Genomic DNA, 20,795 nt, shown 5'->3' on the forward strand with positions numbered 1-20,795 from the left:
ATTTTAGGAAGTAAATTAATTTAAGGGTTAAATCATGGCAGGAGAGAGCTCGGACCCATGTCATGCTCCTCCTGTGCTATGTGGGAAGTCAGGGACATTTCCAGTGTCCCTGGCTACTATGTATGCGGGAAGTGTGTCCAGCTGCAGCTCCTGACATCCCGCATGACGGCACTGGAGCTGCGGATGGACTCACTCTGGAGCATGCGCGATGCTGAGAATGTTGTGGATAACACATTTAGTGAGTTGGTCACACTGCAGGTAAGGGTTAGGACAGATAGTGAATGGGTGACCAAGAGACAAGGCAAGAGCAGGAAGGTAGTGCAGGAGTCCCCTGCGGTCATCTCCCTCCAAAACAGATATACTGTTTTGGATACTGTTGGGGAAGATGACTTACCAGGGGAAGGCACCAGCAGCCAGGTTCATGGCACCATGGGTGGCTCTGCTGCACAGAAGGGCGGGAAAAAGAGTGGGAGAGCTATAGTGATAGGGGACTCGATTGTAAGGGGAATAGATAGGAGTTTCTGCAGCCACAGAATCCAGGATGGTATGCTGCCTCCCTGGTGCAAGGGTCAAGGAGCGGCTGCAGAGCATTCTGGAGAGGGAGGGTGAACAGCCAGTTGTCGTGGCACATGTAGGTACCAACGATATAGGTAAGAAGTGGGAAGAGGTCCTACAAGCTGAATTTAGGGAGCTAGGAGTTAAATTAAAAAGTAGGACCTCAAAGGTAGTAATCTCAGGATTGCTACCAGTGCCACGTGCTAATCAGAATAGAGGGAGCAGGATAGTTAGAATAAATATGTGGCTTGAGCAGTGGTGCAAGAGGGAGGGATTCAAATTCCTGGGACATTGGAACCAGTTCTGGGGGAAGTGGGACCTGTACAAAAGGGACAGTCTGCACTTGGGCAGGACTGGAACTGATGTCCTTGGGGCAACATTTGCTAATGCAGTTCGGGGGGGTTTAAACTAATATGGCAGGGGGATGGGAACCTATGCAGCGAGACAGGGCAAAGTAATATGGAGTCAGAAACAGATGGTAGAAAGGTAAAAAGCAATAGTGGAAGGCTGAGTAAACAAAGGCAACAAACAAAAAGGGCCACACTACATTATAATTCTAAAAGGACAAAGGGTGTTAAAAAAACAAACCTGAAGGCTTTGAGTCTTAAAGCAAGGAGTATCCGTAATAAGGTGGATGAATTAACTGTGCAAATAGATGTAAACAGATATGATGTGATTGGGATTACAGAGATGTGGTCCCAGGATGATCAGGGCAGGGAACTCAACATCCAAGGGTATTCAACATTTAGGAAGGATAGAATAAAAAGAAAAGGAGGTGGGGTAGCATTGCTGAATAAAGAGGAGATTAATGCAATAGTTAGGAAAGACATTAGCTTGGATGATGTGGAATCTATATGGGTAGAACTGCAGGACACCAAAGGGCAAAAAACATTAGTGGGAGTTGTGTACAGACCTCCAAACAGTAGTAGTGATGTTGGGGAGGGCATCAAAAAGGAAATTAGGGGTGCATGCAATAAAGGTGCAACAGTTATCATGGGTGACTTTAATATGCATATAGATTGGGCTAACCAAACTGGAAGCAATATGGTGGAGGAGGATTTCCTGGAGTGCATAAGGGATTGTTTTCTAGACCAATATGTCGAAGATCAGCCATGATCTTTTTGAATGGCGGAGCAGGCTCAAGGGGCTAGATGGCCTACTCCTGTTCCTATTCTTATGTAGGCCATCTTAGACTGGGTGTTGTGTAATGAGAGAGGATTAATTAGCAATCTCGTTGTGCGAGGCCCCTTGGGGAAGAGTGACCATAATATGGTGGAATTCTACATTAGGATGGAGAATGAAACAGTCAATTCAGAGACCATGGTCCAGAACTTAAAGAAGGGTAACTTTGAAGGTATGAGGCGAGAATTGGCTGGGATAGATTGGCGAATGATACTTCAGGGGTTGACAGTGGATGCGCAATGGCAGACATTTAGAGACCGCATGGATGAACAATAACAATTGTACATCCCTGTCTGGTGTAAAAATAAAAAAGGGAAGGTGGCTCAACCGTGGCTATCAAGGGAAATCAGGGATAGTATTAAAGCCAAGGAAGTGGCATACAAATTGGCCAGAAATAGCAGCGAACCCAGGAATTGGGAGAAATTTAGAACTCAACAGAGGAGGACAAAGGGTTTGATTAGGGCAGAGAAAATAGAGTACGAGAGGAAGCTTGCAGGAAACATTAAAATGGACTGCAAAAGCTTCTATAGATATGTAAAGAGAAAAAGATTAGTAAAGACAAACGTAGGTCCCCTGCAGTCAGAATCAGGGGAAGTCATAACGGGGAACAAAGAAATGGCACACCAATTGAACAAGTACTTTGGTTTGGTATTCACTAAGGAGGACACAAACAACCTTCTGGATATAAAAGGGCTCAGAGAGTCTAGTAAGAAGGAGGAACTGAGGGAAATCCTCATTAGTCGGGAAATTATGTTGGGGAAATTGATGGGATTGAAGGCCGATAAATCCCCAGGGCCTGATGGTCTGCATTCCAGAGTACTTAAGGAGGTGACCTTGGAAATAGCAGATGCACTGACAGTCATTTTCCAACATTCCATAGACTCTGGATCAGTTCCTATCGAGTGGAGGGTAGCCAATGTAACCCCACTTTTTTAAAAAGGAGAGAGAGAGAGAAAACAGGGAATTATAGACCGGTCAGCCTGACATCGGTAGTGGGTAAAATGATGGAATCAATTATTAAGGATGTCATAGCAGTGCATTTGGAAAGAGGTGACAGGTCCAAGTCAGCATGGATTTGTGAAAGGGAAATCATGCTTGACAAATCTTCTGGATATTTTTGAGGATGTTTCCAGTAGAGTGGACAAGGGAGAACCAGTTGATGTGGGGTATTTGGACTTTCAGAAGGCTTTCGACAAGGTCCCACACAAGAGATTAATGTGCAAAGCTAAAGCACATGGGATTGGGGGTAGTGTGCTGACAAGGATTGAGAACTGGTTGGCAGACAGGAAGCAAAGAGTAGGAGTAAATAGGTACTTTTCAGAATGGCAGGCAGTGACTAGTGGGGTACCGCAAGGTTCTGTGCTGGGGCCCCAGCTGTTTACATTGTACATTAATGATTTAGACGAGGGGATTAAATGTAGTATCTCCCAATTTGCGGATGACACTAAGTTGAGTGGCAGTGTGAGCTGCGAGGAGGATGCTATGAGACTGCAGAGTGACTTGGATAGGTTAGGTGAATGGGCAAATGCATGGCAGATGAAGTATAATGTGGATAAATGTGAGGTTATCCACTTTGGTGGTAAAAACAGAGAGACAGACTATTATCTGAATGGTGACAGATTAGGAAAAGGGGAGGTGCAACGGGACCTGGGTGTCATGGTACATCAGTCACTGAAGGTTGGCATGCAGGTACAGCAGGCGGTTAAGAAAGCAAATGGCATGTTGGCCTTCATAGCGAGGGGATTTGAGTACAGGGGCAGGGAGGTGTTACTACAGTTGTACAGGGCCTTGGTGAGGCCACACCTGGAGTATTGTGTACAGTTTTGGTCTCCTAACTTGAGGAAGGACATTCTTGCTATTGAGGGAGTGCAGCGAAGGTTCACCAGACTGATTCCCGGGATGGCGGGACTGACATATCAAGAAAGACTGGATCAACTGGGCTTGTATTCACTGGAGTTCAGAAGAATAAGGGGTTATCTCATAGAAACTTTTAAAATTCTGACGGGTTTAGACAGGTTAGATGCAGGAAGAATGTTCCCAATGTTGGGGAAGTCCAGAACCAGGGGTCACAGTCTAAGGGTAATGGGTAAGCCATTTAGGACCGAGATGAGGAGAAACTTCTTCACCCAGAGAGTGGTGAACCTGTGGAATTCTCTACCACAGAAAGTTGTTGAGGCCAATTCACTAAATATATTCAAAAAGGAGTTAGATGTAGTCCTTACTACTTGGGGGATCAAGGGGTATGGCGAGAAAGCAGGAATGGGGTACTGAAGTTGCATGTTCAGCCATGAACTCATTGAATGGCGGTGCAGGCTCGAAGGGCCGAATGGCCTACTCCTGCACCTATTTTCTATGTTTCGATGCAGTTCTGGTCACTGTATTATAGGAAGGACATGATTGCACTAGAGAGGGTGCAGAGGAGATTTACTAGGATGCTGCCTGGAATGAAGAATCTTAGTTATGAGGACAGATTGGATAGGCTGGGTTTGTTCTCATTGGAACAGAGGAGGTTGAAAGGAGACCTCATTGAGGTGTACAAAATATTGACGGGCCCGGACATAGTGGATAGTAAGGGTCTATTTCCATTGGTGGAGGTGTCTATTATGAGGGGGCATAGTTTTAAGGTGGTTGGTGGAAGGTTTAGAGGGGATTTGAGGGGGCGGGGGGCTTCTTTACACAGAGGGTTGTGGGGATCTGGAACTCGCTGCCTCGAAGAGTGGTGGATGCAGAAACTCTCACCACTTTTAAGAGATGGCTGGATGGGCACTTAAAGTGCAGTAACCTGCAGGGTCACGTACCTGGAGCTGGTAATTGGGCTTGAACTGGATGATCTTTTGTTGGACATCGCAGATATAATGGTAAGTACTGCATGGAATAGAATACGGGCCGGGTGATCTCCTGGACTAGTTTTGATTGCCTGGATGGGTCGGAGAGGAATTTTCCCAGATTTTTTTCTTCCTAAATTGGCATTGGTTTTTAATCTGGTTTTTGCCTCTCCCAGGAGATCACATGGCTCCAGTTGGGGTGGAGTGTAGAATGCTTCACTATAAGGGGTGTCGCAGTTGTGTGAGGCGGAACGGTTGCTCTTTGCCTTTCCGTCATTGTTCATAGGTTTATATGTAACCTTTAGGGCTGCTGACCAAGGGCCGTGCGGCTCTTTCTTGGCCGGCGTGGATACGCTGGGCCGAAATGGCTTCCTTCTGCACTGTAAATTTCTATGTTTCTCTGTTTCTATGTGTTTGTTTTTCCCCCCCCGAGGGTGCTCCGAGGCCAGCTGTTTAGCTTGGGATTTTAACTTGCTCAGCTGACCTAGCGCCCTAAAAAAGGTGTGCAACACCTACCTTAGTGTCTGCTTCAAACTCCAGGTCCAGCTGATGTATTTTGTGGCGGCAGACACAATCCATTTGCCAGCGCAAAATTTACCGCTCTGCCCGGATTAACGCCGCAACAGAGGCGCAACCGAATTTCCACCCTCTTGGAGTTTTAAAGTTTCACAAGAAGCTCGGTCTTCCTTTCAGCTGCCCCATAGGCACTCTACACTCAAGGCCTACACAGCAATTTATCTCCCGCCACAAGGCAGGCTCCTCAGTGAAGGCAGAAGTCCCACCAGGAATCCTTTATAAACGTGCTCGCCAAGTTGATTTTTCACTATACGATGCACCTAATTGATCCAGTGAAACTGAATGCACCAAATACCCATGAAATCTTCACTCAATAGGCCTGAATGGGCAGCTTTTTTTGACTGCCTCTTGAAGCCTCCAGTACATTTTATCCAGGGTGGAACAGGTTATTTCCGTAAGGATGTAACATGAGGAGGGGGGCGTAATTGAGCCCCGCCCCAAATGAGGCGCACTCACTGTTTTCTGAAGTTTTTCTCCACCCCGTTCCATGGGGCAGAGATCAGACAAAAATTCAGGTCTTAGAAATGTTTTTACCAGCGGAGCGGTGTTCCGTGCGGGGTGGCAGTGGCCATCCCTCCCAGTTTTCAGCACCATGCTGTGACTGTTTAAACATGCTGTTTAGCAGATCAGAACCACATTTCACCAACCAGCCCCTGTAGATTTTAAATGAAGCTGTTCCACTGAGATCAGCATTGCAGAGACTGTCTGCAGGAGGTGAGCACATGAAGAAAGGAGACTTTACATTTACATGTTCTTAGAGTGCTTCACAGCCAATTTTTGAAGTGTAGTCACTATTTATACGATGGCTTAGAGGGTTAAATTAAGAAGACATAAACTTGGTTTGTATTCCTTTGTGTTTAGAAGATTGTGGGGTGATCTAATGGAGATGTTTAAAAGGTTAAAAGGATTTGATACAGTAGACACAGAGAAACTATTTCCTCTGGTGGGGGAATCAAGAACAAGGGAACATAATCTTAAAATTGGAACTAGGCTATTCAGGAGCGAAATAAGGAAACACTTTTTCATGTGAAGAGCAGCAGAAATCTGGAACTCTCCCCTAAAAGGCTGTGAATGCTGGGTCAATATAGACTTTTCAAGACTGAAATCGACAGGTAAGAGCATCAAGGGATATAGAGCAAAGGCTCAAACATGGAGTTGAAATGCAGATCAGCCATCATCGAATTGAATGGAAGGATAGTCTTGAGGGGGTGAATGGTCAATTCTTGTTCCTTTGCAGCATCCTTGTAAGTCGAACAGGCTGGTTTATGAAAGACATTCTACACTTAAGGAATAATTTTTTGCTATTCACGTCCATTTAAAGAATCTACATTAATACTTTCCCCAAGGTAGGTAGATGGAGTTAAGGTACAGTTCAGCTGCAATCTAATTGAAAGGGGGAACAAGCTCGAGGGGCTGTTGACCTACTCCTATTCCTAATGTTACTATACAAAGCTAATTTGCACACGGCAAGATCCTACAAACAGCAAATGAGGTAACTGACCAGTTAATCTGTTTTTGGAGGTGTTACTTGAGAAAGGAATGTGGGTTAGGATGCTTGGAGGACTTCCCTGTTCTTCAAATAGTACCATGGGATCATTTACTCCACCCAAGAAAGCAGATGGGGCTTTGCTTTAACAATTCATCTGAAAGGTGGCACCACCAATATTGCAGCACTTCTTCAGTACTGCTTTGGGATACCTGTCTAGATTATGTGCTCAAGTTCTGGGTCAGAAGGTTATGGGTTCAAGTCCCACTCCAGAGACTTGAACACAAAACTCTAGGCTGACACTCCAGTGCAGTGCTGAAGGAGAGCTCCACTGTTGGAAGTGCTGTCTTTTGGATAAGACATTGGGCTCAAGTTTCGGCCTGAGTTGTCCTATTTTTTTGGAGCAACTAGTTTAGAACGGAACATCTTAGAAATTGCAATTCTCGGCATTTAGTTTGCTTTGTCATTGTAAACCCCCAAATGGCTGAGCCACTGTGAGAAAGCTCATTGTAATTACTTCTTCAGAAATGAATTCAAAACCACACAACTCCATGGGGTGGGGGTGAACAGACACATGTTTAGGAACAAGCCCATCCCTTTTTAAATAATCTCAACCTCAGAAACCCAGCTTTTCCCCACACCCTTCAATCATTTTCGCTCCAGAAACTTACCTTAAATTCATTGCTCTCTCTCTCTCGAGCAACTTCTTCCACAACGTCATTACTCTTTGTATAAATAAATGCTCACTGACTTCCCTCCTTGTTCCATGATACAATACTAAGGCATGGATTCTGGATGGTGCAGGCTTGATGATTCAAATGGCCCTTTCTCATTCCAGACTTTATGTTCTTTATAGTACTCCCGGCTGAACGCGGCAGGCACTGTTCCTGCAGGTTGCGACGGGGAGCCCATTCGGCCAGGGCTAGGGACAGTGTACTTCGGGCTCCTCCCACACAACCTGCACAGATTTAGGGGCGAGGAGCTACTGCACATGCGCGCACACTCTCGCGCGCATGTGCAGAGGTCCCGGCACTGTTTTCAGTGCTGGGTCCTGGCTCCACCCCTTGTGCTGCGCTACGCCGAGGGTCTTCATTGTTCCAGCTGTGGGGAGAATAGCACGGTAACTTTTAGGCGCGGTTTTTGTTCTAAAAAGTCGGCGCAGCTCACGGAGGTGTGCCATTCTAAGCGTGGGGGCAAACTTGGGCCCATTAATCCGAGGCCCGTTTGCTCTCTCAGGTGGACGTAAATGATCCCATGGCACTATTTCGAAGAAGACCAGGGGAGTTATCCCCGGTGTCCTGGCAAATATTTATTCCTCAATCAACATAACAAAAACAGATTATCTGGTAATTGTCATATTGCTGTTAGTGGGAGCTTGATGTGCACAAATTGGCTATCGCGTTTCCTACATTACAACAGTGACGACACTTCAAAAATAAGCACTTCATCGGCTGTAAATCATTTTGGGACGTCCGGTGGTCATGAAAAGCGCTATATAAATGCAAATCTTTCTTTCTTATGGGTTCCATTGATGTTAGGGGATGCCATGTGAATTATGAACTGATCATTGAATGTCTTTTCAAAAAGCTGTTTGAACAAATGGCAGGCAGAGACTAAACAGGTAGTCAATTTTCATTCTCCTCAACAGCACTGATGAAGTGTGCACACTGATCCTTGGCTCAGTGTCAGTACTCTTGCCTCGGAGTCAGAAGGCTCAAACCACATTGCAGAAACTTGAGTACATAATCTAGGCTAACACTTCAGTGCAGTACTGAGAGATTTACAATTTTGCTATACACCGCACACACAGGAAATCATCCCGCAAAGTGTTTAGGGTTGAAATTTGTCTCAGGCGGGAGCGAGGAATGGGCGATTGTAAATCGATTGACCATTTTACACCGTGCCCAGGACCAATTCCCCCCCACATTGTCGAATTTAAGAAATATTGTCTAGGTGGATACTCAATGTGGGGAAGATTTGGTAACATTCCAATTAGATAAAACTTGAATCTGATGCCATAAAGGTTCATTTTTAAATGTGGCATTTATGGGGGAATATCTTAAACCATTTAATTTTCTAAATGGATTCTTTAATAGAAAGAAATACAGCAATTCTCGTAATTTACTTACTTTTCCATAGGATCCCTGGCCCAGCACTTTGAGCAATTCAAACTGAGAGGGGTCTGCTTTTTCAAAACCTTCCTTCACGTGGTTACTAATGTCTATTTCTTTCACAATACCTTCATCCTGCAGGGAAATAGTTACACAGAAGATTACATTAGATCGAAACCCCACGAAACATCAATAAACCATACATTCTGTTTTTGTAACTCACATTGGTCCATTGGGACACCGGAGCAATGTTTTTCATACAGGTACCTGGGAATCACTATATTCTATGAACATAAGCACATAAGAAGTAAGAGCAGGAGTAGGCCATTCGGCCTTTCGAGCCTGCTCTACCAATCAATAAGTTCATGACTCATCCCATATACCTCGATTCCCTTAATATCCAAAAATCTATCAGTCTCTGTTTGGAATATACTTAATGACTGAGCCTCCACAGCCCTCTGTGGTAGAGAATTCCAAAGATTCACACCCTTTTAAATGAAGAAATTTATTCTTATCTCAGTTATAAATGACAGACCCTTTATTCTGAAACTGTGGTCCCTGGTTCTGGCCTGCCCAGCCAGGGGACACACCCTCCCAGCATCTACCCTGTCAGCCCGATAAGAATTTTATATGTTTCAATGAGATCACCTCTCATTCTTCTAAATTCAAGGGAATATGGGCTCAATTTTGGCTAGGAGTTGCTCTGGTTTTTTTGGGGCAACTTGATTTTTCTGGAGTATCTTAAAAATCCCCATTTTGCACATTCAATTTGCGCCAGTGTAAGTGAGTTAGGATTTTTTTAAGTTTCGGTTTTTTTTCTCAAAAGGGGGCATTACCAGTCACCTACGCCAGTTTTGGCCATTTAGGCCACTTTGGCCAGCTAATAACTCCAAATCTACTTAGGCCAGCGTATGTGGCCACTTCAGAAAACCCTTGCGGAGAGTTAAGAAATCAGCGCAGGTAGGTACATCAGAGGCCAGCAGAACTTAATGACTTGACTAAAGAATGTGAATAGAATCAAACAGCTATACAGGACATCATATGACAAACTTCGCAAAGTTAATTTACTAAACAACAGAAGAATTCATGGAAGCTCAAACTACAAAAATAAAAGAAGTAAAAGATAGTTGAACTAAATTGCCCTAATCTCACAACTAATTTAAACAACTATTTATTTGCAATGATTATACTGGGCCAAAATTGAGCCCATATTATCTAAATACAGTCTACTACAATAAATAAGATATTCTGTCAGTGTTCCTCCGTCACTTATGTTCTTCTTTCACAATAGCACCAGGTGAATAGGCTTGACAAATGGTCACCACAATTCACAAGAGACAAAACATACTTACATAATTTTTTCAAAATATCCAAAAGTCCAGGAAAATGACAAGCCATTAAGAAAGTTCAAACATAGCTACAGTGCATAAAATTTCAAACCTGAGGTCGATCGCACCGGGAGGCCACTCGGCCAGGGCTAAGGGTGGGCATCGGGTCCCACACACACAGCGGCTGCAGCACGCACAAAGAGAGGCTGGGGGCAAGAAGCTACTGCGCATGCGCGGACACTCCACTGCGTATATGCAGACGTCCCGGCACTGTTTTCAGTGCAGGACGCTGGCTCCGCCCCCAACTCGACTGGCCACGCAGCGCGACAAATGAGGAGAAGGCGGACAGCGGCCAAAGTGGGGAGCGATTTTTTTCGGTGCACTTATCAATGGAGAAAAGTGACGCATCTCCAGTAAGTGCACCGAAAAAAGGGGTGGGCCAAAATGGAGCCCTATAGGCCTAGTCTCCTCATAGGACAATCCCCCCCATCCCAGGAATTAGTCTAGTGAATCTTCATTGCACTCTCTCTAAGGCAAGTATATCCTTCCTTAGGTAAGGAGACCAAGGGGGCGAAATTGTCTCACACCCCGTTTGGAGGCGGTAATCTTCCGGGGCCAGGACATTTATCGCCCGGCCCAGAAGTTCCGCCCCTCACACGGAATTCGGCCCTTCTGTCCCTCAATGGAGGCGGAGCGCTATCGGAAGTGCTCCACGTCCATGGAGGAGCGCTTCCAGGGCGGCAGAGCGGCGCTGAGTCCAACGGCACACTGGGAGGACAGCTCCCCACCGACAATGACCACGCTTCGCGTAGCGCAAATGCGGCAGAACGCTCCTCCCCTTCAATTAAAGAGGAGGGCCACTGCGCACTCTGCAGCCTTTTTGGCGGCTGCCACTAGACCACCAGGGATGCCCTTGACCGGGCCAACAGCCCGGCACCCATAACGGAGTGCTGGGCTGCAGGATGGCGGCCTGGTCAAGGCAAGGGCCACCATTGTCGGGCCGACGGAAGAGTCGGCCAACAGAAAAATATGCCGGCCCGCGGCGCAAATGGCCTCCCCTTTAAGAAGCTCCCCAATGGCAGATGTCTGCCAGCTTCACGACCCGCAAGGCTGACGGTGATATTGGCCAGCGCCATCCTCGTCACTTGCAGGGCAATACCCCCGCGGAGCGCAAAGTGGTTGGTGCGCACGGCGATGACATCATGGTGTGCGTGCACCAGCCTGGGGCGCAGATCACGGGGCGCGGCGCTAACGACACAATGCCCCCCAAACCTCCAGGGCAATTTCCCTGGACTCACTATCGACCTCTTCTCCCGGGCGATAACCTCATTGTGCCTCTTTAGCACCCCGCGGAGGCGCTAATGGGGCTATATAAAAGAGCAATTTCGCCCCTGAAGACCATACACAGTACACCAAGCATAGATGTTGCCCACAGTACTCCAGGTGTGGTTTTACTAAGGCCCTATATAATTGCAGAAAGATTTTGTTACTCTTATACTCCAATGTTTTTGTAATAAAGGCTAACATACTATTTGCTTTCCTATTTGCTTGCTGTACCTTTTATAAATCCATTGGCACCTCACTTTTGAAGGTTTTGTTTTACATTTAATATTTTTCATAATTAAGCAGGCACGTGTTTATGAGTAGGGAATAGGAACTCAAATCTCATTAGAAATACGACATTTATTTCAGGCACTAGAGATACCAATTTTAAAAGGACAGCCACATTTATGTGGTGTGTGTGGTGCATTTAATGTGGTGTATGTGGTGTGTGTGGTGAGTTTGTGTGTGCATGTATTCATGTGCATGCTTGTGTGTGTGATCGATGTGATTTCTGAGTTGAATTTAGAAAACAAACTCAATTTAAAAAGCCTGTTGTATTTAGTTGTACTGAGGACATCAGTGTGTTATCAGTTTCCATCTGTCACGGCTCTGGTTCGTCTTCGGAAGCTATTTAGTTAGGTTCATGGATGGACATAATGGACAGCCTGTCACTCTTGATCATTGTACCAGGGGCAGAATTCCCCATTAATTTGGGTAAAGTGCAGCCATGACTCAGCCAATGCCATAACTGGGGAAATTCGGTATACACTTCCTTGACAACACGTACTTAAAAGGGCGAAATCGTGGAATGGCGAGATTTCCACTGTACACTATGAGTAAGGAAACTGTAAAGCCATTCCTAAAAAAATAATGGTGTCAGAACACCGACTGCTGTTATTAATGCGCAAATCGGCCAGCGACTTGTGGCGAGGAAGAGATATCCCATGAATTTGCTGTGTTAAGCAATGAGCAAATCATTGTCTGGGTTAGGCTGCAACTGACCCACAATAAACATGTAAAACCATGGAATAGATTCCCCCAGAGCGATATCTGGGCTGCTGGCCGGCCAGAAATCCTGCCATGAGGCCCCGCCCATTTTGAGGATTATGACTGATTTGCTTTGAATCGACGGGCTGCAGCCCGGTAGGCAGACTGCCCCGATATCAGGTGCTCTGGCTGGACTCCGGGACTAAGGAAGGTAGGTTTCTTGGGGGAGGGGGGCCTGATCTGCAGAGGGGAGCATGCCTGAGCAGCAGTGGACCAGACTAGGTTTGAGGTGACACCATTTCCTGCAGAGCCGGGAGCAGCAACACGGTGAGTGGGAGCAGCATAATAAACTTGTTCTTAACCTTACTGACACCTGCATTCATCTCATCAGTCACATTAGTTAAACCAGCATCACAATTCATTGTTACATTGCATACTTGCACCCTTTAATTGCATCTTTAGCTTTAAAGTCTGTGTACTCAAATAGTTGAAATTTCCCCTTTAAATTTTTTTGGTTACCGGTCTCCTTTGAGGGAGCCTTCAAATCCGATTGGCCGCTCGGTGTCACGTGATGCTCCTCCATGTTCACTCCTGGTATGGCCGCAGCCATTTTGATTACAGGTTCTGCTGCTTGTGGTGCTGCAGCCATTTTCTGGTCTTGCTGCAGGTAGGCTATGGTGCTGTTTTCTTCCACAGGTTCGACCCTGGATGTCGGGAATCCATTTCTTTCATCGATGTTCACCTCTTGGAGTGCTGCCCCGGATCAGAAAGTGGAGTTTGGATCCTTGGTCCCGGAGATTTTGCCGGGGTGCTGTGGGCAGTTGAGCTGGACAGTGGAACCTTGGGATACAGAGATGGATCCATGTTCGAGGTCGATTGCCGGAGCTTGGAGGCCTGGGAGCAGCTTCACGTGGACAGGCTGCCATTGTGTTCGATTGGCAGGATTCATCCAAAGTTCTTCAACTTTTGGCTCATCACAGACTGGCTCGCCCCTGTGTCGCTCTCCATAGAAACTGGGACCCCGTTGACGTCTACTTTCATCGCCCACGGAGAACTTTCGGTGGAGCAGGTCTGAGTTCCATACTCTTCTTCCAGGGCTTGAACAACTTCACTTTTCTCTATGTCGGAGCCCCGGTGATCAGCTAAATTATCAGAGACCCGGTGAGTAAAGCTTTCTCTGTTCATCCTTTGAAGGTGCCTTTTCTCTTTGCATGTATAGTCTTTGTAGCGGCACTGGTGGGCCCTGTGGTTTCCTCCACAGCGCCAGCACGGGGCTAGCCGGTTTGCCCCATGTGGCGGACTCAGGGTTGCGAGACCCGGGGCAGGGTTTCTGCCCTTAGAAGTATCAATGTGGTGCACTGCTCTCATCGTTTTAGAGTCCCTTAGTGCTTCATTTAGGTAGTCGCCAAAGTCACACGGTGCAGCCAGTCTCCTTAAGTGTTCCAATCTTTCTATAAAAGCGTCCCAATCTTCCCCATCGGTAAATTGGTGAAAGTTGCTGAGATGCGACATGTTGAGCGTGTTGTTCGTGACCTCGCATTCCCGTCGCCAGTTGTAGTGTATGTAGGCACCTTTAGTCATGACTCCATGAGGCAGGGTATAATACTTAAACTGTGTAAACCTGTAGTCCTTTATTTGCAGCTCCTGAGTGACGACAACAAGCTGTGTGTTCCTTTTTATACTGGGTTACCCACAGTGTGCAGGCAACCCTTAGGTCTCCAGCAGCAGCACCCTCTGGTGTACAGGCAAGGTGTGTATGGTGTAAGGGTACATTCAGTGTTGCATAACAGTGTTACAGACATCACACAGTAAACAGGCATGCATACACAACAGTCTTGGTCTCAGTATTTAAGGAAGGATATATTTGTATTGGAGGCTGTTCGGAGAAGGTTCACCAGCTTGATTCCAGAGATGAAGGGGTTGACTTATGAAGATAGGTTGAGTAGGTTGGGCCTATACTCATTGGAGTTCAGAAGAATAAGAGGTGATCTTATTGAAACATATAAAATAATGAGGGGGCTCGACAAGGTGGATGCAGAGAGGATATTTCCACTCATAGGGGGAAACTAAAACTAGGGGACATAGTCTCAGAATAAAGGGCCGCCCATTTAAAACAGAGCTGAGGAGGAATTTCTTCGATGGAATTCTCTGCCCCAGTGAGCTGTGGAGGCTGGGTCATTGAATATATTTAAGGCGGAGATAGACATATTTTTGAGCGATAAGAGAATAAAGGGTTATGGAGAGCAGGCAGGGAAGTGGAGCTGTGTCCATGATCAGATCAGCCATGATCTTATTCTCTTGCTCCTATTTCTTATGTTCTTATGTAACTACAAGGGACCCGACTTTTATAAGGTAAATGCAAAAACATTTTTAGAAGTCATGTGATGAGATATCATGTCATAAGACATCACAAGGTCAGGCATCACGTGGTCAGATGTCATGTGATTAGAACATGACGTGATGAAACCTCCAGGATTGCCTCCAATCAGAGATGGCAACCTCAGTAGACACCAATGAACATTGCTGTGGCCATAGTGACGACATTTACGGGGCATTACCACAATGTTTCCATGGGACAGAAAGCTGAATATTCAGCTCCAGGCTTCAGATCCTGGACTACTTGTGAGCAACACTAGTGTTCCTTGATTTTGAAAGTAAATTACAGGTCAGACAATCAGCAGCAAAGTGCACAACATCAGAAGACTGGAGCTAATTATAATTACACTTATAAATTGTAAGTTATCAGTTAGCTGTATAACCATTAAAAACAACTGTGTTTCACAGACCATGGTTTCTGCCATTGCAACCACCATTATGTCATCATTTAACCCCTGCCTGACCTGACTACCACTGCATTTCTACTTGATTTATACTGGCTTTCTTCTGGTACGAATCTGCAATGTTTTAATTAGGCCTGTGTTACCTTGGGACCTTACACATTCTATTCTGCACATGGGGATCATGGCTGCCAATGCAACTTGAGTTGCTGCCATCCCCTGTTGCCTGAAGACATGAGAGGGAGAGAGATGAAAGACTCCCTCCTATGTGAGGCCAGGTGCCTGCTTACGTAGCACTGTATGAAAGTTGTACTCGGAGGCTACAATCAGAGGTTTCCGTCTCTGTCATTTTCATTCTTTCCCTGCGCCAGAGATTACAGCAGTCATAGTAGAAGCAGATCGTTCTCTAGTCAGCGTAATCAATTTATTGTAAATCATTGCAAATTTTTCTTCCACTTTAACCCCAACACTCTCTTAGCTGATTATACGTCAGTAGTTGTCATAAAAAATACACAGTTGTACAATTTCTCCTCCCCCCACCCCTAGGGTGTTGAGTAATGGAAGGTATTGTTCCTACTCATTTTGAAAAGTGCCAGTTCTAGTGGCACAGTAATGAGTAATGTTCAGTGCCAAGTAAAGGAGAAGGAAGCCCATTCCCAACAGTGCCCAATCTGAGCCACATCAAGTAGAGGGGCACAAAGTGGAGCTTGCAACAACTCCCAACAGGGAGGGGAAATGCAAGGGAAGGGTCACGCCTGAGCAATTACTGGCATCTGTCAGCTAGTGACATGAAACATTGCTGGGAGCTGAGAGCAGGCCACATATCCATCCTCATGGTTGCCTGTGTCAAGGCAGGCAGATGAAGGAAAGGGAAGAAAAATATAAAATTGAAAAAGCTGACTGATTTAAATATGCCCAGAAGAAGGAAAATGCTGGTTCTATATAGATCTCACAGCACAGTAACTATTGGGCAGGAGTGACTTAGTTTGCAACTATGACTGGAGAATGTGAGCCTACAAGCCTCAGTGCCCAAGCACTGGGGAAGCAAAAATGGACGTGGTCTGCTGCACCCGATCACTAACCAGTGACCTGTGGTGTAAAATGCATGTGTGTGGGTGTCAGTTGAGGACAGGATCAGCCTCATGTGATGACAGCCATGGAATAGCCTGCTGACACTCACAATCTCGGATCAGCCACAAAGTGTGGTCACCTCGGTGAGGTACCAGAAGATGGCTGGCAACGTACCTCAGCATGAGTCAAAACCTTTGGGGAAGGGAAGAGACATTGGTGGGAACATTTTTTTTTAAAGACAACGTCAGTACAGAAATGGAGTCAGCCATTCCAAGATAAGAATATTTTATTAAAAATATACAAAGTAAAACAAAAAATCCCTGACTTTCATAAGGAATATTCGCAGATAAGGTCCCTGCCAGGCTTTATTCTGGATTATTCCTTTAAGACGTTTCTATTAAGTGTTAGTTTAGTTCATCTAGTAGCGCTCTTGCCTCTGGTACAAGCCCCACTCCAGGACACGAATGCATAATATCACTTGACCAGTGCAATATTGACTTTCAGATTAAATCTTAAGTCAAAGTCCTGCCTGCTGTTCGGGTGGAGGTAAAAGATACCAACCACTGTTTGAAGAGGAGCAGGAAGTTCTGCTCGTGTTTTAGCTACATTCACCTCTCAACCAACACCAACATTTGCTCATTTGCTATTTGTCGGACTAGCTGTGCACAAATTGGCTGCTCTATTTACCTATAGAAGAGTGACTACACGTCAAGAAAGTACTTCATTGGTTGGGAAACATTTTGGAAAAGCATTCTACAAATACAGGTTCTTTAGTTCTTTAATCAACAGATCTCTGTCCCATATGTCAATATAAAAGTTATGGGGGTAATTTTTACTTTGTGTGATATTGTAAAACGGGTGATAACGAGTTGGCAGTTCATTTTACTTCTCTCCCAATTTTTATTTCAATTGATTTTAATGGCTGCCGATTCACTATCACCCATTTTACACAATTGCACACTCAAAGTGACTCCCTATGGGCTGGATTTTCTGTCCTTTGAACTCCGTGTTTCGCCCCGGAGAGGTGTGAAAGGCGGCGTTGAGGCCTCCTGCGCCCCGCCGCGATCCTCTGGGTGGGTTTTGTGGCGGGACCCAGCAGCACCGGCGGGAAGAGTTATGTCGGTGTGCAACGCCCCGGTTGTGACACCAACACGTCCGCCCAGAAGTGTGCACACAATGACCACCTGAGAAATCAGAGCGATCTAGCCATGCCGGCGGAGGAGAGGAAGGTAAATACTCCAAAGGTAAGTTCAAATGTTTGATCTTTTAATTGTTTTTCCGATTTGTATTGTGGTGGCGTGGGCAATGGGAATGTTTTTGCGGTTTTTTTTAAATCTCCCCCTCCCACCCCCAGGCCTCTCTCGGAGCACTCATGGCCCGGCACTTTGGTTTGCAAGTTTCCCATCCTTACGTCAAGAGAAGTGTACAACGCCTCCCTTAGCACTGCACCCCCTGACACAGGGCCCAGATGTCCAAACTTACACATCAAGACACAAACTATTCCCAGCCGGTAACTTTGCCGACCCATCTCCGTTTTTGCCCCGAAAACACAAAAGCCTAAAATCCAGCCCTATGTGTTTGCACGCTGCAGCCACAGCACTACTCAGCCTATTGCAACATGCTAAACTTTACTTGATTAAACAGTTGGTAACAGAGGTAATTTATAATGCAAGATCATTTTCTATAATTTATTAGGTCACAGGCATCTTAGTTAATTTATTATGTGTGGTGTGCAGTTTGCAATGAATTTTACACTTTGATCCAAATGTGATTTAATATACTGTGACCTGTTTATTACATACACCATTCACTTTAAGTCAAATCAAGTCCGTTATCAATAACTATAACGTGTTCTTAATATCAGAAGGAAGATTGTGGCTGCAGTAATTGGGCTTCAGTTGACAGCTAATTAGTTTAGCCATTATGTAGACCCAGGGGATATGATTTATTTTCTGTGAGTCGAATATAACACACATCTCACGGGTCTTCATATTCTCTTTACCTAATTACATTTAATTACAAAGATTTTAATTGCAATTAGTTTATGACATGTGTGGGCTGTTAAATGATGCAGTGTGTTATGCTGTGGACCTGAAATACTACACTGCAATAAATGAATAGAATGGAAATTCTGTAAATATGGAGATTTAAAAATAGAGATTGGTGAAATGGGCAGATGAAATTTAACCCAGAGAAGTGTGAAGTGTTTCATTTTGGGAGGAAGAATGAGAAGAGTCAATATAAACTAAATAGTACCATTTTAAAAGGGGTGCAGGAACAGAGAGACCTGGGGGGTATATGTATTTGAAGGCCTTCCTCTGCACCCTTTACAAAATCTCAATATTCCCATCATATGAGGAGACCAAAACTAAATACAGTATTCAAGCTGAGGCCTAACCAAGATCTTGTATAAGATATTGATCGATCTGTCCTACATTTCCATTATTTTCTGTTTTTATTTAAGATTTGGAGCACTTTTTGACTCTGGGCCCGAAATTGATGAAGGCCTCCGCCTGCCCAAGTGCCGCCCAAAGGCTGGCTGATGGCCGCCGAGGTAACTGATGGTACGTTCGGCGGGATTTTCATTGGTGAGGTCCCTCAAAGCACGGCGGGTGGCAAATCAGTGACTTACACCGCCAATCTGGGCGGCAGCGGGCGGGAGCTCCCATTCTCGGTGTCAAAGACGCTTGCCACCCAAGTGCTGCCGAGGATGGAGACCTTCAGGGGGCCCCATCCAGGTAAGTCCCTGCAAAGAAAAAAATTACAAAAAGCATACTAACATTTTCTTGCCTCCAGCCAGCAGTCCACCCCCGTTCTGCCGCCGACTCCCGCCCGCATGAATATCACAGCTCGGATGTCCACTGAGGTCGGTGGGCGCTTCCCGGCGGCTCTCTCCTCCCGTCCACGTCGAAAGTGGCACTAGGCAGTTCGACAAGAGGAATGTCGGCGGCAGTCGGCAGTAAGTTCTTCAATTTTGGGTCCTAATTTGTATTTTAATCTTTTTGTGAATCTATGATTTATCACTGCTGTCATACTACTGAACTGTCATAAATAATATGCTAACAAAAAATGTACATAATAATTAAGAAAAAAATAGTACTTTGCAATTATGTTTAATTATCATAAATAACTTGCATGATGGGCAATTATCATGTACTGTGTAGCGGACAATAACCATAGCTATTACATAATATGGTACACTGTGACAAATGGGAAAATCACACTGCAGAATGGAGTTTAGTCCCACTGGGGGAAAGATTGTGTAGACAACAACTAAAACAACAATTACTACTTGCATTTATATAGTGCCTTTAATGTAGTTAAAATAAAACAAGGCGCTTCATAGGAGCAATTATCAAACAAAATTTGACACCAAGCCACATAAGGAGATATTAGGATGGGTGACCAAAAGCTTGCTCAAAGGAGAGAGAGGTAGTGAGGCAAAGAGGTTTATTGGGGGAATTTCAGAGCTTAAGGCCGAGGCAGGTGAAGACACGGCCACCAATAGTGGAGCAAAGAAAATCGGGGCTGGGCAAGAGGCCAGAATTGGAGGAGTGTACATATCTAGGAGGGTTTTGGGACTAGATTTTACACTTTTGTGCTTATCGCCCAAAAATGGGCGTTATTTCTGACGTGGGCAGTAAAAATGGGTTTTCAGATCGCCGGCTTCTTGCCCATTCTCAAAGCACCTAGTCTCCATTTTTTAAATTGGGCATTACGGCAAGCGATATGAAATGGGCGGGAACATTAAATCTCGCTGACCTTCTGCCGTAAAGTGTTGCCGTCCTTAGCAACGGCATGGCAACGCTCGGTTTCCGCGATTCAGGAGGTCAAGGGTCATCAGGACGTGTGCAGAAGAGAGAGGGAGCTGAGAGGGACTGAATTTGTGTGTGGATGTGGTGTGGCTGCTTTGGAAGGAATGAGGGAGACTTTAGAGCTTCACAGCAAATAGGGAAACAAAAATTAGCTGTTACCAGCCACATATTTATCTGAATTTGGCCTATAATGGAGAGAGAGGAGGAGGCATCACAGCACGCTGTGGAGACTGACGCTGGAGAGAGCAGTGAGGTGGGAGAGGAGCACACTGGAGGGCGCAAAAGAGCCAGGAGTTTCTCGGACGAGGCAAATGCCTCCCTCCTGCAAGAGGTCGAGTTACGCTGGGGTGATTTGACCCAGGGAGGGCGTGGGAAGCCCACCCCAAAGGCCTACCAGAAGATATGGACCGTGATAGCAGAGGTGGTCTCGTCGGCGACCAACGAGGTGCGAGTGGGCAACCAATGCCACAAATGATGGAACGACCTTGTGGGATCCGCAAGAGTAATTATTACATTTATTGACATGTAGTTATATATTTATATAATTTGATTTATAACATTCATGAGTGACTATCAGCAGATGTGAGGTCTTCCACTTTTACCGGGAATGTTTTACTCAAAGCTTGCGTTCACGCTGCACGACCTTAAGTAAAGAATTATAATTATCATAATAAGCATGATTACATCTGTCGGTTGTGTTGAATCAGTCTCTGTAACAGTACCTATGCAATGATCTCTTGCCATGTCATCCTGCCACCT

The 20,795-nt window shown here is 45.5% G+C and overlaps 1 protein-coding gene across 3 annotated transcripts in view; it reads right to left on the reverse strand.

The window, feature by feature from the left end:
* Positions 1–20,795, reverse strand: part of rps6ka2 (ribosomal protein S6 kinase, polypeptide 2) — a 654,298-nt gene that overhangs the window by 285,581 nt on the left and 347,922 nt on the right. For all 3 annotated transcript variants that reach the window (XM_070889669.1, XM_070889667.1, XM_070889666.1), the window contains exon 2: positions 8,754–8,870. Coding sequence is in view for 2 of the 3 variants with exons in the window: in XM_070889667.1 (XP_070745768.1) it covers positions 8,754–8,870 (117 nt within the window). In the remaining variant the exon portion in view is untranslated. The remainder of the gene's footprint in view (positions 1–8,753; positions 8,871–20,795) is intronic.

This window comes from Pristiophorus japonicus, chromosome 9, assembly GCF_044704955.1.
Source record: "Pristiophorus japonicus isolate sPriJap1 chromosome 9, sPriJap1.hap1, whole genome shotgun sequence".
In the NCBI taxonomy this organism is placed as follows: Eukaryota; Metazoa; Chordata; class Chondrichthyes; family Pristiophoridae; genus Pristiophorus; species Pristiophorus japonicus.